The 26,918-nt window shown below is 39.4% G+C and overlaps 1 protein-coding gene across 3 annotated transcripts in view; it reads right to left on the bottom strand.

Annotated features, from left to right (window-relative positions):
• Positions 1-26,918, bottom strand: part of RUNX2 (RUNX family transcription factor 2) — a 223,234-nt gene that overhangs the window by 90,479 nt on the left and 105,837 nt on the right. For all 3 annotated transcript variants that reach the window (XM_001142127.6, XM_024357232.3, XM_001142454.6), the window contains exon 5: positions 22,820-22,924. In XM_001142127.6, the coding sequence (XP_001142127.3) occupies positions 22,820-22,924 (105 nt within the window). The remainder of the gene's footprint in view (positions 1-22,819; positions 22,925-26,918) is intronic.

Here is a 26,918-nt window from a genome sequence, read left to right as displayed (position 1 = left end):
TACACTATCCTCTAAAATAACCATTATAGGTAGGTGTTATTATTTCTATTTTTCTGCTGAAGATGCCAAGGCTCTGAGAGACAAAGTGGTTTGTCAAGGGTCACTCACTCTTTTTTTTTTTTTAAGAGTTGGGGTCTTGCTATACTGCCCAGGCTGGAGTGCAGTGGCTATTAACAAGTGCAATCATAGCACATGACAGCCTCGAACTCCTGGCCTCAAGTGATCCTCCTGCCTCAGCCTCCCAAGTAGGTGGGACTACAGGTGCATGCCACCACACCCAGCTCAAGGGTCACTCGTTCTTAACAGTTCAGCACAAGAGCTCCATTATGCCATATCCCCTTCTGGTTACTGCCCCATTTCTCTGCTCCCTTTAAACATCCTGAAAGTGTGTTCACTTTCTAAATTCATTGTACTCACCTCCTAGCCTCCATTTCTCTTAATTTTCAACAAATGATCTTTTGAATCTATCCTTGCACTGACATATTTTTTGCCAAGATCATCAATGCCTTCCACACCGCCAAACTCAATGACAGTCCTTGGTCAGCAAAATTTGACACAGTTGGTGACATTCTTCTTGAACAGAGTCCTTTGCTGCCTGAATACCACATTCTTTGGGGCTCTTCCTATCTCACTGGTTGCACCTACTCAGGGTCCCACATTGGCTCCTCTTCTTAATCCCTATTTCCAATGTTGAGCATTACCCCAGGGATCTGTCCTTGGCCTTCTTCTCTATCTAAAATTATTTATTCCAGTCCTATGACTTTAAATACCACACCAGATTTGACCTAGAGCTCCTACTTGATCTGTGCCTTCCACGCACCATTCTCTGCCCCCAACTATCTCTGTGGCCTCATGTCATACCACTTTCCCATTCACTCACTCTGCTGCAGCCACACTGGCCTGCTTGCTATCCCATAACCATGCCAAAGAGCTGGGCCTCAATGCCTTTGCTCTTGACATTCTGCTACCTAGATATTGATAGATGGCTCGCTCCCTATTTAATTCAAGTCTCTGCTCAAATGTTGCCCCATCAGCAAGGCCTGCCTGACCTACATGAAAAATCATCCACCTCCCTCCCTCTGTCCCCTTACCCTGGTTCTTTTTTCTTTAAAGTACTTATCACTATCTGCATATTTGCATATTATATATATTCATTTGTTTGCTTATTGTCTCCCTCTTTCAATAGAACGCAACTTCCAAGAGGGAAACAATTTTGTACATTTTGTTAAAGGCTATATTCCTAACACATAGAAGAATGTCTGTCATATGGCAGGGCTCAATAAATACTTGTTGAAAGAATGAACATGTGATAGCCGAATTGAATACACAGTGCCATCTAATTGTTTATTAATTATAGCACTATCTCCAGGACAATATTTTAATTCTTCCAAAGTAAAACTTTGTGCCTTATATTCCAAACTTGTGTGTAGCTGGCATACTTGTAGGCACACAGCAGGTGCTCAATAAATACTGTGGCTGCCTGGTTGATTTGAGCAACGTAGAGAAAAGCAGGATCAGAATTTCAAGTATATTCAGCAATTCAAGTATATTCAGTTATTTTTAGGTAATTCTATGATTTTTACGAAGAAAATTAACTGTTATATCTCTGCTCTGTGGGAATACGGTTTTTGATACTGAAAATGGAAGATCATGATGTACGTGACCATAAGAATGTGTACAAATAACTATAAACATGTCAAGCTCTAGGGTTCTTTATGGCAAGAACCCAAGCTAAAGTAAATTCAACTGAAAGAAGAGTAAGGGTTGAGACTAAAGAGAAAATATGGGATGTTAAGAAATCCAGACAGAAATAAGGGCTGCTTAATGTCACATACACACAGGGAAAAGGAAATTAATCAGGAGAGGGGAAGGAAGAAGGCAAGTGGCTCAAAGCTGCAGGTTACTGTCGGGTTTTAGAAACAGAGAATACAGCTACGCATTTCTGTTGGCAAGTTTTTTCCAAGAGGACAGATTGTGGACCTTGAGGTTTTGCATCCATAACATTTGCCCTCTCAAACCAGAGACATTAACAAAAGAGCACCTCAGGAATTTGAAGGAGTCAAGAGGTTCTGTATGTTTCCAGATCATACTTAGAGCCACTTTTTCCCTCCTGCCACAGATTATTACATATGAGTTTTATGTAGAATGAATATATGAACCTTGAAAGGTCCATTCAGCTAACTGGAAGATTCCATTTGCAGTTTATTTTTCATATATTTTTACCGAAATGTCTTATACCAGAGAGGAAAAATAATCAAAATTTTTTTGTTGATTTAATTTATTTACTTGGCAAAAAGGATTAGAAACTGAAGGAGATCATAATGTATTTGCCAGTTAACACATTGGTGGCACGGAATAAATGTATAGTTTATCAAAGTTGTCACAGCTGATTCCTTAGTAACCCAATATTTCTATCTGATTTCTCAATGTTACAAAAGTGAAACACAGACTCTAGGTAGTTTCATCAAGAATGTAAGATGCTTAACAAATACTCTTCATTGCCTAAAAGTTGGCACTGTTTTTGTTTTTAATTTCCTACCCCAAGCCGGGCACGGTGGCTCATGCCTGTAATCCCAGCACTTTGGGAGGCCGAGGCGGGTGGATCACCTGAGGTCGGGAGTTCGAGACCAGCCTGACCAACATGGAGAAACCCCGTCTCTACTAAAAATACAAAAATTAGCCAGGCGTGGTGGCAGGCACCTGTAATCCCAGCTACTCAGGAGGCTGAGGCAGGAGAATCTCTTGAACCCAGGAGGCGGAGGTTGCAGTGAGCTGAGATCACGCCATTGCACTCCAGCCTCCAGGCTAGGTAACAAGAGTGAAACTCTGTCAAAAAAAAAAAAAAAAAAAAAAAAAAAATCCTATCCCAGGATTTATCATTGCATTTGATTAGATCCCATATAGTCTGTCAGAGAGCCTTCTTTGCCTGTTAAACCTTCATATGCCTGTGAGCTTCCTTGTCATATTAACCAGGCAAATGCATTTTAGAGCCACCTCTGCACACTTTTCACAAAGCTTTTAACCACAATGGTTGACTGGGCCTCTATGTTTTTCCACTCAGTCCCAGGCTCTCATCAGCCAAGCTGCCATTGCCCTGGCTTATTTCTTCTACTTTGTTCTATGGGCCAGCCTCCCCAACCTAGTCTCCTACTTTTCTCTACTTCACTTAGCCTCCTTGATGTCAAAAGTCACACTAGAAAGGCTGCTTTAGTTTTTACAAGTGTTAAATAAAAAATAATAATAATTCAAATTGCATTTCCAGGTAGACATAGTAGCTTCAGGCAAAGCATGTGCCAAGCAGAATGCTTCTTCTTTTCCAGATGTACTTATGAACCGAAAATGTTATACTTTTCAGGATTTTTAGAGTCTTCAAATCTACATCCTCTCATCTTTCATGTTTCTAGAATTCCAAAAATAGGAAAAAGCATTGTCTGACATGGGATCTTCCTTCCACCTTCCCTTCTCCAGTCACCCTATCTCCTATGGAGATGGTCCAGGAGGAAAAAAGAACTACCTTACCTGCTGATTCAGCCATCCCTGCCCTGACTTGCAGCCTTCTTCTGTTGGGAAAGGTTAAGCATTACCTTTCCCTTCCATCCTTAGTAATGAACAAGCTGCTACACTAAAAAGGCAATGTTTTCTTTTTTTCTACATATATCTTTTTCTCCATTAATTCCGCTTTTCTTTGATCCTCCACCAGAGCAACTCAGAACAAAAACTACAACTATGTAACCCCCAAAATTGATTTGAATTGTTTTTTTCTTCACATGTATCTGATTCCTACTTACTTTTGCCCCCTCCTCCCAAAAAAATGCACATAAAAATTGGCTAGCTTCTAGTTAGAGTAATCTGAAATTATTTTGGATGTGGTAAAATAGTGACATCTTACACATTTTTCTTCAAATTCACAGCAGGAACCTTTTTCCAACTTGAATTTGATTTGAATCATACTAACCAATTTCAAATATGAAATGTTCAACACAGATGTGTGATCCTGGGCAAGTTCTCTAATTTCTCCAGCCTTCTTTCTCACTTGTAAAAGAGCATCTTCTCTGTCTGCTTTACAGAGTTGTTGTGAAGTCATCAGTGTTATTACAAACTTTGTATGCTATGCAAATATAGAATATATTATTTTCTGAAAACCCAGCCCATAGGGCAGGTCTGAGCATCCTATGCTAAGGTATACATAAGCCACTCCAAAAGATGACATAAAGAGATGGAGCCTTGAGGGAGTCTGAAGAGGAAACCCAAGAGACCCTCAAAGCATGCTTAGAGTGCCCAACATAGCATATTCTTATTCGATTAGCATACCAAACATCTTGTGAGCACCTGTAAAACAGAACAGAGATAAAAGGAAAAAAGAGACAAGAAGAAAAGCAAGGAGAAGAATGTACACTTCATATGAGTTGTCTTCTGAGGCAGGCAACCATATCAGAAAATAATGCAGTGGGCTGTAATGTTTTTAAAGGAATAGATTTTATACCAATTTTTGTAAATCAATTTTCAAAATGTTCATTTTTAATCGAACAGGATTTACCATTTTGCGATTAAGACTCAGGGTATAGGTCAGTCAATTCCTTTGAATAATTAAAAAATAAAATCAGTTTAGAAAATGCAAAAATGTATAAAATAAAAAGTATATGTGAATATATATTCATACATACAAATACATTTAGGAAAAAGTAGTAAAAGGAATTACGTCAAAATATTAACTGAGATTATCTTTGGTGTTGAGTTTCAAATGACTTTTACCTTTCTCTCAATGCTTTCTGAATTTTCTGAAATGTTTACAACAGATCTTCTTATATACTAATTAAATTAAGTAAATGTTATTTAAAATATAAAAAGAAACAATTGGCAGCACTGAGCATCATATATATGCTTTTGTTACTAGTCCTAACAATGTCGTATTTTCACCAAAACAGAATTTTTTCCACACAATCTAAATTATCAAAAACTAAAAGTATGATTACCTCTCTACAATGGCAGGGCATTTATCTACAATGATATTAAAGACTAACAGGATAAACAAATCTTGTAAGGTACATGAGAATATTCATTTCTTGTGACCAATAATAATTGCAGTTTCTCTAAGAAGAAAAGATGGCATAGTAAAGATAAGCAAAGCCCAATGAACTTAAAGGCGTATTGCTGATTGTCACGGGAGTCTCCCTTTACCTTGCTCCTTCACCTTCCACCCTAGTCCATCACACTTCACACTGTGCTAAAGATAAATAAAAGGACTACAAATTAAGTCCTTTATGGACCTTTACGGGTGCTAATCTCGGGTTTATACTCAATTCTGCTGGAGGCCCTTTCAAGTTAGACTCTCAAAGTTATTTCATCAGCACTTAGCATTCTCAAAAGCCCTGGACAGAGCAGCCATGGTGCAAATGTTTGCTCAATTAACGTAGAAATAAACAATATGGATACGTTATTAAGCTGATTTTCTTTCCTAAAATTACCTTCTTTTAATTACCAAGCTCACCAAGAACAAAAGCATCTAAATATCAACATTAGAATTTTACTGGAATATAATTATTTGTCAATTAAAAATGAAATAAAACTTAAAAAAGAAGAATTTCCCTGAATTTCTACAGTTACTTTGTAAGTTGTATAGAGGTCTTGGGATTTAAGATGCTATTGTACAAATAATATTTTCTAACGCAGTTGTTTTAAATAATTTCTAAACCACGAGCTTTCCAACAGCCTGGCCACATTTATGTGGAGGAGAATGGTGAGACTATGTTTTCTTTTCTTTTTTTTCTTCCCAAAGTCTCACTCTGTCGCCCAGGCTGGAGTGCAATGGCACGATCTCGGCTCACTGCAGCCTCCACCTCCCAGGTTCAAGCGATTCTCCTGCCTCAGCCTCCTAAGTAGTTGGGATTACAGTCGCCTGCCACCATGCCCAGCAAATTTTTATATTTTTAGTAGAGATGGGGTTTCACTATGTTGGCCAGGCTGGTCTCGAACTCCTGACCTCAAGTGATCCACCTGCCTCAGCCTCCCAAAGTACTGGGATTACAGGCATGAGCCAGCATGCCCGGCCTGAGACTGTGTTTTCCTGAAGTGAAAACTATCAAAATCCATTCTAAGAACTGACCAAATAGTACCAGGAATAGAAGTAGGAATAGAACTCAGCTATGGTTCAGCTGGAGGAGCTCATTGCTGTAACAAAAGTACATACACACACACATACATAGATAAATACCTACATACATACATAATCTTCTGATAGACTTTTTGGAGCAATTTGTCCCAATTTAGAAAGGAATGAAAGGAGACATTTATAAATTAGCCGGAAATGCCACCTATTCCTTCAAACACAAGGATTTCTCCCTTCCCCATAAAAGTTTTTGTTTACAGCTAAGAGATGACTCATCTTGTTGAGTTCTTAGCAGAGAGGCATTTAGCAAAAGTGGTAATAACCAAAGGCATCTATCTAGATCATCAGATTTCCTTCCTCTGGTCAGTTTGTGCCACAAATCTCATGCTACAAAAGCTACATTTCATCCTTCAGTGTCAGATTTTTTCCAATTCAATTGCAAATTTTTATTTATTTATATTTCAGTTTTCCTAACAAGAGAATAAAGAAATGGTGCCTCCATACCACAGAAGGGCTTCTCCACCTATATCTGACAGTGGGTTGACCCTCAGCAAAAATGAGTGGTTGGGGCTGGTATGTCTTGCAAAGTCCTTTTCCATTAACTTACTTCCATTCAAATGCTACCACTGGGCTACGAGGCGACAAATTAACTACAATCAGTTTCTCCATTCACCATCCTCAGCATAGCTCCAACACAATCTAGAATGAAAGCAAAGGAAGAGGCATCTCTCCTTCTCTTCATTCAGGCTATTTGGCTCTACCAAGGAACTGCTGCACCAGGTCTCACAAAATATAGAACCAATATATAATATACAGAAAGGGGACAAAAATATGTTCTGTAAAAAATAAAATGAATGTTCATCCTGCGTTTTGGACCATCAATGCTTTCCTAATTATACAATCCAAAAACTCTTGGATCCCTGGCCCCAGCAAATTTCCTTGCTATGTCAGATCTGTGCCAACAATGTAGACTTTCATAAATACCCAAAGAGAGTCAATGTGGGAATCTCCTGAGACATGATCGAAGCACAGGACCTTCACTGGCACACTCTCCAAACCATCCACTTTTGTTCCCTTTGAATCTCAAGACCTTCATAAAAGCCTCCATCCTTCTTGATTGTGCTTTAGGCATTATCATGGCCATGTGTCCAGCCTTCTAGAAAGCCCTGACCACTGAAAGCTCTCACTCTGTCTCTATCACAGTACCTCTTAAGGAAAGGGAGACTGGTTTATAAGTCTTAAGTAAAGTCCTCAGGGGAGAACAGATAATCAAACACTTTTTGTAGGTATACCAGTGGGTGTTCTGTTGCTTCAGATAACCCAGTATATCCTCAGTTTCACAGCTTATTCCTCAGGAAAACAGAGCCAGCCTCAGTTACTGCAGAAAATATGGAACTGGCCCTCCACTGTCCCCACATAGGTAATGAAGAGACCTTTCCTATAGCAAAGTGTTTGAGAAGAGGGTTCTTTTTTATAAAGATAAACAACAGGAGGAAACCAAACCTCTCTCCAGCTGATTTTCCTTCCCACTATCAATCCTCTGGCCTCACAGCAAACAAGGAGGGCTACTAATCCCCTTTAGGTTGGCTTTTCCCATGAAGAGACAGCTGTAGCTTTTACAAATCTTTAGAAGAGGTTTGAAAATAAATCATATGTGGGGGAGGGGTGGGGGAGACCCAAATGTAAAAATCATAAGAAGGACATAAGAAGTGCCAAGGACCACTAAGAAAATGTCATGGACAATGAAGAAAGGAGGGCAGTGGAAGAAAGCAAGTTGTGACTTCTGACCCACCTTCAACTGTGGGTGGTTCTCCACCAGTGATGGTGCTTTGGAAGGGTAAAGTGTAGTGGCTAAGGGTCTAAATGTTCTTAATGAGCCATGGAGCCCAAGTTATTTTGGGAGGAAAGAAAAATAGGCTTTCTGAGTATTTTTCCTTTCCCCTAGCCTGGCACCACACCCACTCAGCCTTCTTCCTTGTTGTGTCACCTGTTTCGAAGTCTGTTTCTTTGGTCTCTTGATTATTTTTTTTCCTTAGAGAAAATTGTATGCACTTAGTTCAAAACAAGAACTCATCTAAAACACTGTGTTCGTGTGCATGTGTGTGTGTCTGTGTGTGTGTGCACATGCTTTGTTTCTCATCGTTTCATCAATGAGCTATCAGTGAGTGCTTAAAGCAAACCATGTGCAGGTGTACTAATTAATTATTACAAAAGTTGCTCAGACAGGTATTTAATAAGCAAAAGAATGAATTAAAAAATAAACTTAAAAATACAAACTCTGATGCTTGGCTTCTCCAAGAAAAGTTAACCCTGAAAACAGGGCTCTTTCTTTCCTGCAGCTCCAGCTCCAAAGCTGAAAGGAATGGTGTGTTCAGCCAGCCTTTCTCAGACTTGCTCTGCTCAACTTCACTTCTCTGCCAGCCTTTAAATGCATGAAGCTTTCTGTTTTCAGAAATAAATCCTGCCTATTTCCTCTCTCTTTCCTTCCCTGTGACAATAAATTCCTTGAGGTTGATTTTTGGATTGCATCACTCAAGCTCCAGGTTATACGAACTTTGGTGTCACCTGGAAATGTTTTTAATTTCTCCCAGTAGGGAAGGAACAGACAAAAATGAATCAATTTCATAAAGCCCCCTACCTTTTCTATCTGGAATATACAAATCAAATGAACGTGGGTTTTTCTAACAATAAAACATTATCCTCCTCAGTCCAAAATTAATAATGCACCTATTCTGATTATCAGTAACAATTTTTTGATCATATGGCAGATCTGTTTCTCTTTTTGGTCATATTTTTCTCAATTAAAGATTCTAATGGCCACTGAATCAAGACAAATTACCCTCATTATTTATGTCCACAAACCTCTGTGAGTCTGAGCTTCAGAATTATAATGGAAAACAGAAATCATGCCTTTGATTTTGAAAGCAGAAAGGTGGCATTTTGTTGCACTTTATAAACACACAGAGAAGCACTAAAATGGAAGGTATTTGAAAAGCCCTCCATTCAAGCCCTCATCCTTCAGCAACCTGTACTATTTAACAATTCTTATAGTCAAGAAGTTCTTCTTTAAATCTAACCTAATTCAGTTGAAACCTATTCTTTCTCTGACCTTGCCAGAAACAAAACAGCTGGTCACCATACATAGCTTAATAACTCTCATAATTTTGAGTCTGTTATTAAGTCATTTTTCAGTCTCCTCTTCTTGAAGCTAAACGATCCCAAGTCTTTCAACTTATCTTCATAGGTTCAATTTTACAAGCCTTTAATCATCATCAATGCTCTTCGCTAAACATTCTGAAGTTTTCCATGTTGCTCTTATGTTCTGAAACCCAGATCACCTTTGGGATTGCTTCTCATTGTCCACATAAGCCAAGGCTTTACTGCATGACACATAGTCCTAAGAGAATCTACTTATATAGGTAGCCTACAGCTTTGTTTGGGTTATTTTTAGTTCAAGCCCACTCCTATTGCTCTTTATCTAAGAAAACATGTTATTCGGGACCCAGAATTCTTACGGAGCTCCAGCTACAGACAAGCCATTCCCCCTCCACCTCCTCCCACTCGATTTTTCTCACCAGTGCTCTTCAAGGTCTTTCTCAACCTGCTTTCCCTACCAATTTGGGTCTTGTGGTCCTCTGCTATAAAATAAGTATCTAGCTAATCTGATTTGATTCACTTATTTAAACCAAGTTGTTCACCAAAAATGGCTTAGAATGTGTTATCCTTTGTAGATAACATCTATGAACATCCTGTCCTCGAAGCCTTAACTCGAAGAAGAATCTCAGGCACCTGGTGAGAATGATAAGAGAGTGGTTTGGGGCCAGGAGGGATGAACATGAAGAGTCCTTTTGTGCTCCTCTAATTACACCACACCAGCCTTGGGTACAATTATAAACAGCCACTTTTGGGTGTGTGAGTCCAGTCTCCTTTTTTTGCAACCTCTTCCCAACCATGTAGGCATTGCTAATGCCCTCTCACCTTGCAAAGTTAGGTATTAGATTCTGATACTGACTGTGTTCAAGGTTTGCACACAATGTACCTTTTGCCTTGATGTCTCTTCCCCCAACTCTTCCTCAAACTGGCTTCTTCTCACCCTTTAGGTCTGTGCTCCAATGTCATCTCCCCAGACAGGCCTTCCTTGGACCACTCTTCAATAGGTTCCATCCTGTTCCCTCCCACTCCATTACTCTTTACTATGACATCAGTTCCCTTTACAGCACTTATCACAATTTGCAATTAGATGTGATTATAGAGAAATGTTTGTTTACTTGTTTCTTGCCTTTTTTCTCTACAGAATGTAGGCTCCTCAAAGGGAGGATCACGCCTGCCTGGCACCTGGCTAACAGTAAGCACTCAAAAGTAATTTTTTGAATGAATAAATGTTCCCATGCCGGAAATATTTACATTTTAAAACACATCTCTAATTGTCACCAAAAAAAAGGCTCTGTCAGCTATTTTAAAGGGAGATGGTATTTTCAGTGGTGGGACAGGGTTGGGGGAGGAACGGATCTTTCTCAGATCCATCTAGTCCCACATCATTCAGGCAGCACAGGCCCTTCACATCACAGAGGCAGCCATTAACTGGAAACAATTGTCGGTTCTATTGTCATGCTCCTTTTCCTTACAGCAATTATCCTCGTTTCCAGTTATTTGCTCTCCTTTGAGCTTCAATGTGGTCATGCCATTCTGTAGCATTCCATCATTTTCCTGACGTTATTTCCCCAACTTCTGTTATCTTTCATAACAGTACCAGCATTATCTATCACAGAATATCTGGGAGATACACATCACGATGTTAGTAGTGGTAATCTTGGGAGATGCAATTATGAGTGATCTCTGTCTTCTTCTTTTTTATTATTAGTTTTTATTTTCTAGTGTGCAATTTTTTCACTTGTGCAATTTTTTAAAGTTAATTTTTTAAGTACTAAATTCATTTCACTGGTATTCAAAGTAAGATTCTATTGAGGTTAATTATACAATGTATTATTTTCATCTCACAAAATTCAGTGTTTTCAGCTGTTATACTAAAATGAATTCAATACTCATTCAACAAACATGCCTATATCCATGAACTGCATGCCCACTCTGTGCCAGGCCTTATAACTTTGACTTCTGTACTATTCAGCGATGCTACTGCAGCACTAAGCATGCTTCTTATGTAACACTGCTTCATCACATCAACCAAGAATCCCCTGGGCCCAACACTTACACAGACTTGACAAATGACAACAGGATAAACAGGAAAATATCTGGAATCCTTGCCTGTCTCTATAAATCATCTGCTGACTTGCAGAGTAACATAGGACAAATGAGTTCTCAGATGTCCATGCCTCAGTTTACCTATGTGTAAAATGCATAATGCCTCCCTCAGAGGGATGTACAGAGAATCACTGAGGTAATGTCTAAGCATTTGGAACTCCTTGGCAGAAAGGCGCTACATAATTACTATTTGGTATTTAAGCTGCCCTTCATGTGTGCCAAGTACTTTATGATCATTCCTTAGGAGTTACTCCCAGCTACTTTGTGAAGTTGCCTTCATGTCTATTTCCATTTGAAAGATGAAGAAATAGAAGTAGAGAAAAGTTTAGTGGTTTGCTTAAGGTCACAAAGATGGCAATGAGGTCTCAAAAGAAGAATTCCTGAGTCCTCCAATCCCCTTAGCCATAAGGGAATCCACCTCTTAAACACAAACTACCCTTACAGATTAATTCCCTGTTAAGCTACTCTGAAATAGCCTTCATGGTAGAAAACACATTGTCACTTGTTTTTGTAGGCTGGAGTAAACAGTGAGGGGGTGAAACAGAAACCAAAGCTCTAGAATTAGTAACCCAGACTTCACACTCACCCTTCTTTTTACACATCTATATTTCTCCTCACTTCCTGTAGAACAACCTGCATTTGGTACCTTCATCATCTCCTTGAAGGGCCCATCTTTGCCTACTAATAATTTCCTGGGCCAATCCTAAGGAGGCATAAGGCCCAGATTAATCATCCTGAGTATCCCCTGCAACCAAAATACATGCTAGCGTTTTTACCCAGATTGTATCTCATAAAATTTAACTCCAAGGAGGTAAATGAGAAGATGAGAATGCATGTTGTGGAGGGTACATATGCATTCTGAGAGTTCACGGAAAGGCAGAAAGCACCAGCTTGCTTCAGTGTCATCTGATGTCTTCCCCACCCGCCAACTACTGCACAACCCCAGGAAGACACACACCGAGCCAGCACTGGAGTCACCCGATCCACCTTGCCCAGAGCTAGTCTCACCCCAGATCGTGGTCTCCTGGCCCTTTTAAACCATGTTCCTCTAGTCCACACATTATTTTCTTCCCTCTTCTTAATTCATTGATTCGTTTACCCTACAAAAGACAGCTCTTGTGGTTTTGAGTCCTATACTCTCACCAAAATGACAGAAACGTGTGGACACCAATATCTAAGGATTCCTGCTCCGGTTGCTCAGGGAGCAACAGCCACATGACCTCTGCAGAGCAAGTGTAATGATGGAGTTCTTTAACATAAATTTGGATAAAAAGTTCCAAAGCAACTCAGTGCCTGCCCATGGCAAAAGTGTAAAATAAGGGATTTAATTTCCTCCCCGTTTGCTTTCTCCTCTGCAGGAACATTCTCTCTGACCTCCTCCCCACTCACTGACCCTAGACCTCTCCAGAGTTCTCCAGAGTGACAGGAGCTTAGAAACATTTCCCTTCCACCATCTTTCATGAATATTATCTGTCCTGTGTTCCATTTCCTTAAATACTACTCCAGCTAACCTGATAATAATGACCTGAAAGTTTCAATACAAAGGAATGACTGGAAGTGTGGATCTCAGGCACTCAAAGCAGACAGGCTTTCAGCAGAATGCCTCTCACATCACCGCATATTGGCAGCAGCTAACACACACAACTGCAAACATTTTCAGGAATAAAAACTCTCTGAGAGTTTCACACTAACAGTTTCTCATTGAAGGAATTACTGAAGGATCTACATCAAGAAAAAAGCAAACTCAACTTAAAAGGAAGAACTAAGGTGAAAGAAGGAATGATAAGCAAATGAATCAATAAACATAATGGATAAATACAAGTATAAACATTTTTTAAACACCGATAATGACTAATCCAGGAAATATAAAACAAGGATCTACTAAAATATCAGATAACGACATTAGAAGAGAGGGGGTGAAACTGCAGTTTAAAGAATTCTAAAGTTCTTGTGTGGACAGAGATCATGATTAATTTTAATAAGACAAATATACATATTAAAATGGTAAAGATAATACTAAAATAAAAGAAACACATTCAATGATAACTTGCAAACCAATAGAGTAGGAAAGCTAGCATGTATCTAGAACAACAGAAAAGGAATACTCTGAAAGGAAAACATTTGCAAAAGAGAGAGATATGGAAATACAGAAACCCAAAACTCTCACCTTTCAATAACAAAATCTTGCACTCTTAAGAGTATATCAGAACTGGAAAGCATCAGGAATGCTCATTGCTACAGTTGACCTGCAGCAAAACTGTGATGCCTGAAGTTGGCAACCACTGGCCTCAAGGCCGGCAAAGGTCCTGCCTGCTGCACACTGCCACTCACTGTTTACGTTCTAGTACCCAGGATTTCACTGACCACTCTCCCCCTATCTTCCAAAACCTACTTCCCAAAAAATGATTCTATGTCACTTGTTTTTATCTTAATAAGAATTTAAGTCTCAGTTACCTTTTCCAGGGGTGCTTGGGTTTAAGCCTTAATCCTAAATTTTAATGAAGGGTTTTGGTCTTCCAACAAATAGATTTTCACCACCAGTGCGCAGTAGCAGAGAAATTATGAGAACTGGAGCCCTTCCTTTGCTACTTACAAACACAGTCTTTTATTTTAACTGTTACATATGATCTTGAATTAATATTTTAGACCTAAATGGTATTTATGCCTTTTCTTAATTTCCAAAATTACTTGAACAAACAAGAGCAATTAATTATTTTTATACCTGCTTAAATAAAAACTTTAGAGATTTTATGTGAAGGCCAAAGATGTTCTTTAGTTGACATCATAAATGTATCCTATAAAAATGCTAGGTACGGACAGCTATGAATGGAAAAAGCAATACAACAAATCTTTTTTTTCCCTGCTATTTTTAAGTATGTCCTATTCACTGGTCTAGTCTTCCTTGAAGAAATTGCCATGGCACAAACAAAATAGAGGTGAACAGAGTATTTCAGTGATCTATCAGGAATTATCTTTCTTGAGAAGGAAAGGTCATTTTTATTTAAAAAAAAAAAAAAAAAGAGAGAGAGACAAAAAAAAAGGGGGGAGGGGAACCTCTTTCTCTCAAGTCCCTGTCAAGTCCCTAACACTATTTTCAGAATGAATGATCTCTGACTTACACTAAGATACAAACTACTGACACATTTGGATCAAGCATGTATGTGTTTTTAGAACACATATCACTTGAAAACTTGCCATGCTATATTTAGTTAGAAGTAAATATATCAACTGGAACATATGCATGTGGAAACTGCTCTTGCTGTGAAAGCTACAGCACCTTGTTAACACAAGTCCAATACAATGAAAACGCACATTCAGAGCTGGGAAGCCAGGGAAGAGTGCAAAGGAGGGACACGAGCATGTTTTAACGGCTGTGATAATTTGCCATGAAAGGATGTTAATGCCATAGCTCCTTGCTGCAGCATGCCATGTGCTGCTGAATTAAATTACTGCCATGCAGTCTGCGAGCGAAGGAATGTGTAAACAGGCCATATATCCTTGCATCAGTTCCACAGAATGTTGCACAACACAAAATGCCTCTCGATGTGTCATTTCCTTCTTGGCTATCTTCCCAGCTCCTGACAGCCAGTCAACAAAAAAAAAAGGACTGAAAGATATTTAAAACTGGTCTTCTCAAGAGCACATTCCACCAACCACCAGACATAACCTCCACCAGCGCTTCTGACCCATCCCCCCGCCCCCCTCACCCTTCTTGAAGAAAGGGAAACAGAGAACAGTGGGGTTTTCTTACTGTTATTATTCTCTTAAGTTAAAGATTTTCAACGATGTTTTATATACTGGTAGCCAAGTGATTAATATCTATGACAATCAAATTGCTGCTTGTATTTGCCAACTTGTAAATATCAAAACATGGCATTTACCCATAAATTCTATTCCTTGGGCACTTCGGAGACAGTGAAGAACCCAGGGGAAGTCTGAAAGTCAGGAAGTTAAGGGCTTCTCTACTAATGCTTTGTGCTAAGGACTAAAACCCAGGCCTGCAGCATCTGGGGCATGGCGCAAAGGCTATCAAGGTTTTTTCAAATCATCCTCACAGACTGCAAGAATGTGAATGCAAGAACTGTGTCCAGAAGAATCAAATAATCTTAAAAAATACATCTGCTGTCCCTCTATCCAACATATTTTACATGTACCCTCACCTTATTTCACATGTGACCAATCTCTAAATAAGCATCTTCCTGGGCCGGGCGCGGTGGCTCACACCTATAATCCCAACATTTTGGGAAGCTGAGGCGGGTGAATCACGAGGTCAGGAGTTTGAGACCAGCCTGGCCAACATGGTGAAATCCCGTCTCCACTAAAAATACAAAAAATTAGCCAGGTGTGGTGGCACACACTTGTAATCCCAGCTACTCAGGAGGCTGAGGCAGGAGAATCGCTTGAACCCAGGAGGTGGAGGTTGCAGTGAGCCGAGATCCTGCCACTGCACTCCAGCCTGGGAGACAGAGCAAGACTCCATCTGAAATAAAATAAAATAAAATAAGCATCCTCTTTTGGTAAATAAGCAAAAGTCATGGGCTAGCCTTTGGCATAAAAAGTCTATTCCTTCACCCAACTAAGATGAAAAGTAATGGAGGATAAAAGTGAGCTGCCGCTGACATCAGCTGGAATGAGGAAGAGAAAAATGTCAACCCCTCCATTCTCTCCACCCTTCACCAGGCTGGAAAGCAGTCCCAGAACTAGGTGGAACAGCGTAAGAGAAAAATGAGATGATGTCTTGCCTACACCACCTGTTTCGTTAAGTCTGTTAACTCAAGTTTGTTAAGGTAAAACTTCTGCAATTGGACATGCCTCAAAAATATAGAGAAATAAAACTTCTCTGAACAATTACAGATTTGTTGATGAATTGGGCACAACTGAGAATAAGCAAACAGGAAAAGAAAGTAGTTTAGCTGCAGGACCTAAGCCTAACAAGCTGAGTGAAGCAGGATACTAAGGCAAGCCTAGAAATACCAACAGTACCCTATACTTCCAGATAACCTCTCACTAACCTAAGCCCCGGACCCTTACTGAAGCCACACACAAAGACAAGCAGAGAAATGTTGCAGCCATGTACTCTGAGCTTGCAAGAAAGGAGCTAGATCACCGGAGGGAAAAAGGCAGAGCTTCTCCTTTTTCCCACCAGGTCGAGACAGGTGGCTGGCTGATCAGTGGTGAATGCCAGTGCCCTGGCAGGAAGTACACAATTCACAGCTTTGGTATCTCCTTGAGAGTAAATACGGTTTACCTACCTGAGACCCGACACACAAAAATTTTTAGAAACCCACTCACATGTGTCAGGCAGTAGGTTTGCCAAGGTGCCAGCAAGCAAGAATTTCAAAGTTGGATGATACAAAGTATAAAACCTCTAATCTTGGCCAGGCGCAGTGGCTCACGCCTGTAATCCCAGCACTTTGGGAGGCCGAGGCGGGCAGATCACCTGAGGTCAGGAGGTCGATATCAGTCAGCCAACATGGCAAAATCCCGTCTCTACTAAAAATATAAAAATTAGCCAGGCATGGTGGTACACGCCTGTAATCTCAGCTACTTGGGAGGCTGAGGCAGGGTAATTGCTTGAACCTGGAAGATGGAGGTTGCAGTGAGCCTAGATCAAGATCATGCCACTCCATCTCGAAAAAAAATTTTAAAAATTGAAAAAAAAACCTCTAATCTTAACCATCTGAGGATTCATAAGATATTTCTGCTATAGACTTGTCATGTTGCTGGGCAAGGCTCATACTTCTTTTTGTTCAAACATCTAATGTTCTTCTCACTTGAGTAGTGATCTGCTAATACCAAGCACCACAAGGGAATACCCACCACTAATTCATCTGATATTTACCAAATCTGTTCAATTCAGAATGACACTACGATTAGACTAGTAAATTTGGAGTAATTTTCTTTGAATGTCCCCTAGATTGAAAAAGCCAAGAGTCCTTTCAGAAGATGGCACCTTGAAAAGAATAATTTTTCCTGTTGTGACAATGACAACTGCCAGCTAAGCACTTATGTAAGTTGATGACATTGGTGTCATGAACCACATCCCCCAACATTCACACCATTGGTGGTTTTTTTCCCTTAAATCCAGGCTGCACCTGTGTCTTGCTTCAACCAATCAAATCTAGAGGAAGCAATTCCATGCCAGTTCTGAGCCTAATCCTTAAGAAGGCCCAACATCCTTGGGTGCAGTGGCTCACACCTATAATTCCAGCTGCTCAGGAGGCCAAAGCAGGAGGATCACTTGAGGCCAGGAGTTCAAGACCAGCCTAGGAAACATAGTGAGACCCCATCTCTACAAAAAATGTAAACATTAGCCAGGTATAGTGGCACTTACTTGTAGTCCCAGCTACTCAGGAGGCTGAGGTGAGAGGATGGATCACTTGAGCCCAGGAGTTTGAGGTTGGAGTTAGCTATGATCATGGCACTGTACTCCAGCCTGGATGACAGGGCAAGACCTCATCTCAAAAAAAAAAAAAAAAAAAAAAAAGCAAGGCCTGAGAACTCTCACTTTTGTACCTCAGGGAGCCCTGAGCTGCCGCCATGTGAGAAGTCAGACTCAGCGGGAAAGACCACATGGAGAGGCCACGTGGAGAGGAAGAGGATCCAGGATTATATGGAAAGAGATGCAGTGGGGCCTGTTGCATCATTCCAGCTGAGCCCAACCTGCAGCCATCCCACCAAGGCTTCAGACACATAAATGAAGCATGTGGGATGTTCCAGCACCAGCCACTATCTGATTGCAGCTACATGATAGACCCCAAGCCTGACAGATAGAAAAACCATCCAGATGAACCCCAATCAACCCACAGAATCATAAGAAATAATAAACTGGATGTTATATTCGAGGGTAGTTTATTATTTAGTAATAGACAACTAAAAAATACAGCAAGAGAATTTAAAGTATCCTATGTAAGCTTATTTACTTTTTCCATCCTCTGCACAACAAATAATACCTTCTCCCATCAGTCCTCTTCCCTAACTCTGAACCACTTCTATACAATATGATGTTGCTAACCAAGTTTTCACATTTCTGTAGAAATTATTTAAATCAGACTGGAGGTGGAACCAAGTCCACAGATGGAACAAGGGATCCTAATAGAAACCGATGTTTCAAAGAGCTAGGTATCTAAATGCATTACTATTGCTGCTGCTGCTACACCACTTCTCTGGCTGACAGTTGTTCTTCAGAGCTAGCTTGCCAACAGAAGGTCAAAATGCCTTGCCTAAACACAAGACTTACAAATTTGGGATCTTAAGTATGATGTCATTTCTTAAAATGATAAGCTGGCAAAGAAAATAAATGGCATTTTGTAAAGATGTGTACCATTTTCATGTTTACGCTACTTAAGATGAAGGTTCTAATAAGTCATCGGCTATGTTCCTTTAAAGGGAAGTTTTATAACCGAGATGAATCACAACTGCAAAAGATCAAAGTTAAAAAACATCAATGATGCCATAGGGTACTTTTTAATCTTGTAATGAGTGATGATCATGTGCTCTTATGAAGTTAGTCCAACTGCCAACGCCAGATGTGTATATTAAGAAAAGAAGTTGTTTGTGATGTGACAGCACTGGTTCAGCTGCCAGAGACAGAAAACATAGAAGGATGAAACCTTTTGGATTTTTGAGTGAAAAGCAAGTCTTGGCAGATGCGTTGATAGGCAAGGCCTCACAGTGGGGTACTAGTGCCATAGCATCTGCTCTTGGACTTTGCTGCAAACAAATTAAATTTATCATCAGTTCTGCACAGCTTTCCCTGAGCAGCATGAATATCTGCTCAGGCATAATTTATAATACTTATTAGTGTCATTTACTAATGAGCAAAAATTAGTAAAGCCATCTGCAGGGGGAAAAAAGTAATATACTAGAGAACAGAATCTATAGATGGTATCTGTTTCCTAGAGGCATACCATAAGCAAAACTCTACAGCCAACCTCTGACACTAAAGAAAATGATGTAATAATAGCTGACACTTAATGAACACTTACTACATGACAGTCACTGTGCTACCCATTTTACATACATTACAATATTTAACATTCTTGCAGCAACTGATGAGGAAGGTATTATCATTCTCACATAAAAGATGAGAAAACCAAGGCAAAGAGAAGTTAGGTAACTTGCCTGCCTCCATACAGTTAATAAATGATGGAGTTGGGATTTCGATCCAAGCAGTCCAACATGAAGACCCAACCAGTTAACCCAGAATTTGTCCTTGTTCAAACAGCTGAGCTACCAGAAGCAGGCTTTTCAATATATATTCAGATCTTTAGAGGAAGGAGTGAAATTCCAACAATAGGAACCGATAGTACAAAATCCTCAACTTCAAGCCACTATAAGTGATAAACAGAAGTATACTACTTTTATGACTAATAACCACTAATTAAGGAATTATAATTTGGGGGAGAGGAGGCTAAACAATTGCATATAAATTGTTCCACTCCCCCTGCCCCAACACTGCCCCCAGGAAAGCCTTTTACTAAAGCCCTTCTCTGTTAAGGATCAATAAAATAAGCCACTTTGCATAAGCAAGGGTTGACAAACTACAACTTGGCCCACCAATTATTTTTATAAGTAAAATTTTAGTGGAATACAGATCGAGTATCCTTAATCTGAAAATCAGAAATGCTCCAAAATCTGAAAGTTTTGAGCACCAATATGATGCCACAAGTAGAAAATTCCACACATAAGTACATAACACAAACTTTGTTTCTTCCACGAAATTATTTACATATTGTATAAAATTATCTTCAAACTGTGTGCATAAGGTGTATATGAAACATACATGAATTTCATGTTTAGATTTGGGTCTCATCCCCAAGATATCTCATTATATACGCAAATATTCCAAAAATTAAAAAAAAAATTGAAATCCAAAACACTTCTGGTCCCAAGCATTTTGGATAAGGGATACTCAACCTGTATAGCCATGACCATGAATGTATGTATTTGCTTATGCTGCTTTTGAGCTACAATGGCAGAGTTGAGTGGTTGTGACAAAGACCACCATACGGCCCACAGAGTCTAAAGGATTTGCTATCTGGCACTCTGTAGAAAACGTGTGCCAGTCTGTGTTCTAGAGGATCTCCCATTTAACATTATATGCACCAACTAATCAAACTCCTATTATACTCACTGTTTAAGAAAATTGGAAATATTGTGCATTTCCCACACCTGGGAGTGTCAAAATTAAAGAACCATATTGAGAAGAGTGCTATGCTACAAATATTCAATGCCCAGGATGGCCAAGAGCAGGGAGGAAAAAAATAATCCAGCACAGAATCCAGGTTGTAGGATTCAGCTGTCGCTCAAAGCAGACCCATGCTTCTCTCCAGACACTGACTTCGTCAAGTCACCCTATGATGTCAGGAAAATGACCCCGCATTTTCACCGATATTTTCAGTTAATAAGAAATGTTACTCAGGCTTATCTAGGGCAGGTGGTCTACCACTTGCAGATCTGTATCTGCTTCCACCGCCCACCCTGGGCACCACACAAAGCTTGAACTCAGGTCCCACGTATACCACCTGGCCCCTCTACTCCTAACTCTCACTGCTTTCAGAGCACTTCTCTGCCTTTACAAGGCAATTCTCTGCCTTTATAAATTAGTCTATTGACTAATTTGGACAAAAACCTCTCTGAAATAAGGTACTGCTATGCACACTTGAAACAGAAGTGACTTTTCCAAAGCTACCCTGCCTTCTCACTTATTGTCATATGGTTCAGAACAGGGAGCACCTATCCTTCCCTCTTTCCTCTCCCAGCCATCAACTTTTGAGCATCAACTCTTGTGTGTATGTACACATATACACACACAAACATACACACACACATACACACACACACACGCACACAAACACACGCAAATGGTTTTTCCAAGAACTGAGAAAAGCAGCTGAGATCAGCAGGAAATATCTTTAAGAGATAAGTATTAGCGGTGCTACATTTTAAAAACCAACTATCCTGCTATGTGCATTACTAAAATGGATGTCCTGCCTTTTCAGGAATTCCGGGGCTAGTCTGACCAAAAGTTAGAAGACATCTTCCATCATAAGGCATCATCCCCAACTTATGGCTATCCAGAAAAGGCAGGCAAAGCCCCAAACCAGGCAAAGCTCTATTCACCTGCACTCCATAACCACTAGCCCTTAGGACTAGAGACTTGGTGCTTACACACATGTGTACAGCAATCACCTAACAGGACATTCCCAAACTGAACAGACAGGGCCAGCACTGACTCAACATTATGAACCTGGAAGAATGCCATACACATGAAAGGAGAAGAAAACAAAAACCTGAAAGACTTGCTTTTGAGGCAGGAAACCTCCCTAGCTCAGGCAAGCAGTCAGCCTTTGTGAAAAGAGACAGCAGCAAAAGGGACGGGACCCACCATATGCTCCCACTGCTAGGAAGGTATGCTGCTTGGGTAGAGGCAAAACTTTATGAGACCTTTTCTCTCATTTTAGGGGAAGAAAAGATATGCCACTCTCATGGTCTACGCAGGTTGATTGTTATAGAACAAGTACTTCTGCCAGCTATGCCTCCACCACAAACCAAATTGACCTCCCTAAATGCAGTGGTTAGGATTCCAATGTATTCACTCAGCAAAGGCAGAGTTCTATATGATGTTTCCATTGGCACACAATTGTTAATGGTTTATATATCAAATAATCTTTAATCTCTAAATATATTCAAATACCGCTATGCTGAGTTTGTTCAAAGCAGTTTTTGGTGGGGGTGGGGGAAGCAAACCTCGGTCATTTTAGATTTAGAAGGAACAAACATATTGGCCCAAATAGATTATGTGCGCTACCTGAAACTGATTGCCGGTGAAACCTTCTGGATGTCCAGACAGACAAATAAACCAAGATGGATTTAAACGTGGTTTGACTCTATCTGTTAAAAGAAAACTACCTATAACAATTACTAGAGCATGACCAAACAACAGTGTTGTAACAATCAAGCAAGTTATCATTTGCAAATAAATTCTTTGTAATTAAGCAGTGTGCTCTTCATAAAGGGAATTGAGTGGGCGAGTTAAAAAGCTAAAACACATTCTTAGGCCATGGGAAACATATGCCAGTGCTTTTTGACTAAGCTCAAGATTTTTAAGTTTGCTCTTTTCTTCCTCAGCTCTCATGGGTCTATTCTGCCCCATTATGTTCATGAGCAAAATTTCTTAGCAAATAGTTAACAGTGACTGAATAATTATTCACTCATTTCCCAAAGCTACGGAGGCCTTAGTGATTGTGTGGCAAAGGTTAAAACCGTAGTTTTATTTTCTACTAACTCTGAAGTTTGACTAACTCTCCCTCACTAAAAAAAATATATGCAGATAGCAAAGTCCACAAAGACACTATGGACATGAAAGTGACACTAACTCATTTGGAATAAATTCCTCATAGGGTCTCTGGAAACTCTATTACTTTCTTCAATAAAAAGGGGAGTACTTACTTCTGGGTTCCCGAGGTCCATCTACTGTAACTTTAATTGCTCTGTGATAGGTAGCTACTTGGGGAGGATTTGTGAAGACGGTTATGGTCAAGGTGAAACTCTTGCCTGCAGATATAAAAGGGGAAAATATACAGTGAATATTAAAAAACAGTGTTGATGATTACACAGCAGCATAGATTTCCAAATTGCATTTAAGCATCTCTAAGGAGGCAATGAAACAAAGACAAGAGGCAGGACTCCTTCTTCTAAATTGGAAACCCTCCGATGACCACTTTAGGACATTTCCAAATTTGCTTAGAGTCAAGATCATCGTCCTCATTGTAGTGCTACACAGGAAGACTCCAATTCCAAAAAAGCTCCTCAGTAGCAGCAGTTGTAATGAAAACAAAACCCTGGTCCACTTGAGGAAGGTTCTTTTTCTTTCAGTTTTCTCCAACATCAGGAACACATCCAAGCACAGACAATTTTAGAAGTCTTTATTTAGGGTTGGGTCATGACCTCACGAGAGAACAATAGTAAATCATTGTTGATTATGTTATTTACTTCACATAGCTTTAGCATTTCATTTGCTTAGCTGCACTACAATAAGAAGATAAAAGAGGAAAGTTCTTATGGGAATCATTTTAACAGGAGCCAGTGTCTCCTGTCCTGGCCTTAATGTGCCTGTGGTATGATGATTTCATCATTACTGGAACAAAGTTTTTCTCCTCCCTGTCCACCCCTCCCCTAACATACATCCTTGCTGTTAAATCTTGAAATAACTCCCTGACAGTGACTTACTTTTTGCTAAATGAACAGGACATCTCTCAGTATAAACTCAAATTTTGCTTTTAGCAGAAGGTGTGCTTCATTGAAATATTACATCTGATGCTTCAAATTAATGAGCTAAAAGCGATGAATAAGAAGGGGAAAAGAGACAGGGAAAAGTTTGGTAGCATATTTGGATGTCTGTTTTCTCCAGAAGAAGATACCATTCTCTGTTGCACAGACTTACTAACAGTTGTAATCAGTTAGATTTGCAACGGTTAATCATGTCAGATAGTCAAAACTGCAAACTGTTACAAGACAGGAAGAGGTGGGCGTGAAACAGTGACTCAATAAAACATTCAGCAATCTCAGGCCAGAGTACTCATTTAGTCTGCTCCTGTAACAGACCTTTAAAAAGCTCATTTTGTTTTGCTTTGTTTTTTGGTCAGAGATTCTTTTTCCCTTACTGAAAACTGAGAGTATTAAACCAAAACACGAATCTTTGACAATATGTACCAATGCAAAGTTTAATGCAGTCTTTTCAAAGCTTAATATGGAACAGGTTATATACAAGGCTTAATGGAGAACAGGTCTTTGGCTGTCAAGTCTAGTGAATGGGTTTCCTTTTCAACCTAGACCATGTAAGTTCCTAAAATCTGTTTAAGACGCACATCATTTGTTACTGAGTATAAATAGTTTTAAGTCTCCTTGGCTATACTTTTCCATAGCCAAGGGGAAAAAAACAGGAAAGAAAAGACAGGAATGAGGTGGGTGCAGTTTGAATAGGGAAAGGTGAATAACAATTAGAAACGTATTAAGTGCCACTTCATACACATTATCTCAATTAATCCTCCCCACTTAGATCTCTCACCCCCATTGCACAAATAAGGAGGCTGAAGCCTCAAGAGACTTAGTAATTTACCCAAGTTCATACAACTAATAAATGAAAAAATGAGGATCTGAACCTCATTTTTCAGACCCTAAAATTAATGCTCTTTTTTTTTTTTAAATATTCTGTCACTTGGCCACTTCCTTAAGTGGCTTGATCACTTGCCATTTAAAAAAATTAATAAGTAATTTATTTCTAGATGCGTCCCAATCAGCTCTATGTGCCCAAGAAACAGTAAACATAAATGGACTAATGCAATATCTCAGGATGATGAAAGCATCTATTTTTAAAGTGTCATTGATATATTTTATCCACTATATTGGCTATTACACGGATTTAAATAATTTATAATTGGTTAGCAAAGAGAGGCTTTATTATAAACATTAAGACTAACCAGAAGAATAAACCAGCCAGGAGTCTAAACTAGTTACAGAAAACTAAAAGCCTACAGAATTAGAAACCAGAAACTTGAATAGGAAGCCACTGGGTCCAAGTTAGAACCTCAAAACAATGGAAAGATCGCAAAAAGTAAAAGAGCTGAATCTCTAGATTGAAAGTTAATTTACACTAAAACATTTTAAAGTGCCATTTTGGGGTCAGATTAGTGGTCTATGGGCCCAGGATTGCCTTTCTAACAGTGGCTCCCATGGCTGTGTTTCAGAGTCAGTTTTCATCTATGGCACTCATCTTAATAAATCAAGGATATATACAGATCTCAGTTATCCTTAATGTCTCTAAATAACCTGGTAGAAAGATTGTCGGCTGGGCGCGGTGGCTCACGCCTGTAATCCCAACACTTTGGGAAGTGGAGGAGGGCAGATCACCTGAGGTCAGGAGTTCAAGACTAGCCTGGCCAACCTGGTGAAACCCTGTCTCTACTAAAAATATAAAAATTAGCTGGGCGTGGTGACGCACGCCTGTAATCCCAGCTACTCAAGAGGCTGAGGCACAAGAATCACTTGAACTCAGGAGGCGGAGGTTATAGTGAGCCGAGATGGTGCCACTGCACTCCAGCCTGGGTGGCAGAGTGAGACTCCATCTCAAAAAAGAAAAAAAGATAAAATAGATTGTCCATAAATTTATTTAAACCAGTTTTGGTAACAGTTCTACTTGAGACCTTTACAACTTACTTAGGATATTAAAAGTCATCTATGCTTCCCCTAAATTCAGGGCGACGCCTCATGTAGGAACAAAAGCCAAAAATAAAATTCACCCTTCAAGTATAAAGCATTTAAATTTTCAGAGTAGAATGAGTTCTCTATAAAAAACTGCTTTTAAAAAGAGATGGGTTTGGGGGAGGAAACAAGTAGTTAAGTATAACTATGATCTGCCAAAATCAGACCCTAAGGATCAAGATGTAATTAACAACTACAGCAAAAGTGAATGAGGCTCCTTCTGCTTCTTATTGCCCCTTCAGAAGAAATATGTATGCAATGTTGAAGAAATTTTCAGAAATTACCAACCAATTTAGTAATTGGTTCTTCATCCTATAATAATAATGCACCTCTTAAGTCAAATGTTTATGTGGGCATTCATGATTTCCTTAAATTAATTTTTTTTCAAAAATCCCCTTTTTATCACTTTCCATAAGTGATAAAATACAGCCTGTTATTTTAAAATGTAGGCTCTCAAATAGGGAGCTAGCAGTCAGTAGATAACTAATTGTGTCATCCATGGCTTCATCAGGAAAAAGAAAGCATACCAAAAAAAAATTTAGGACCAAAATCATTTTAAACACTTCTCTTTAAAAGATTAAGGATAAAAAAAAGGAAAAACCATGAAAAACCTTAAGCCTCTCCTAACTTAATGCAAGTTCCACTGATGCTCTACTTTTATTCTAGCACTTTCAAAAGTTGTGGTCATAAGATGACCCATAAAGTCAAAGTCAGTAGTGACATGACTCCTTTATAATCTAAGATTGTTTTTCAGTTTCTGAGAGTTTATGTTTCTACCAGTGGAAAGAAAAAAAAAAGTGTAATATTTGAGGAACTTGGTGTTTTTTTATAACACTACTGAAAATAGAAATATTTAAAGCCAGGAAAGAAAATACAATGGTAGCAGCATGTTGATCCAGACTTAATAGCTTAAGAGAAATGTAGAAGTGTGAAAATCAAAGAGGAAGCTGGAAGAGTCTGTTATAAAGCAGGTCAGGTACAAAGGGTACAAAGGCAGGTTAAAGGGTTTCCTGCCACTGAAAAACTGACCCATTTTTTTTTCAGAGTGTGATCTGTTATCAGTGTTCTCTGTCCTTTTTTCCTCTTCATCTCAGCTTGATATTGCTGTTTCCTTTCATACAATGTTAATGCAGTGATATAAAAATATATTATTAGTGATAAATCAATTTTTCTTTCTCTCTCCACCCACTCCCCCTACCCCCCGTCTAAGTCTTGAAGACAAGTCTGGACCAATTTCTCCATCCTGCCTCTGGCAGCAGACTGTAGCATTTCAGATCCTCCACCAAGT

The sequence above is a fragment of the Pan troglodytes genome, chromosome 5 (genome assembly GCF_028858775.2).
Source record: "Pan troglodytes isolate AG18354 chromosome 5, NHGRI_mPanTro3-v2.0_pri, whole genome shotgun sequence".
NCBI lineage: Eukaryota > Metazoa > Chordata > Mammalia > Primates > Hominidae > Pan > Pan troglodytes.
Note: the sequence above shows the minus strand (reverse complement) of the source record. Positions and strands in the feature narration are given on the sequence as shown.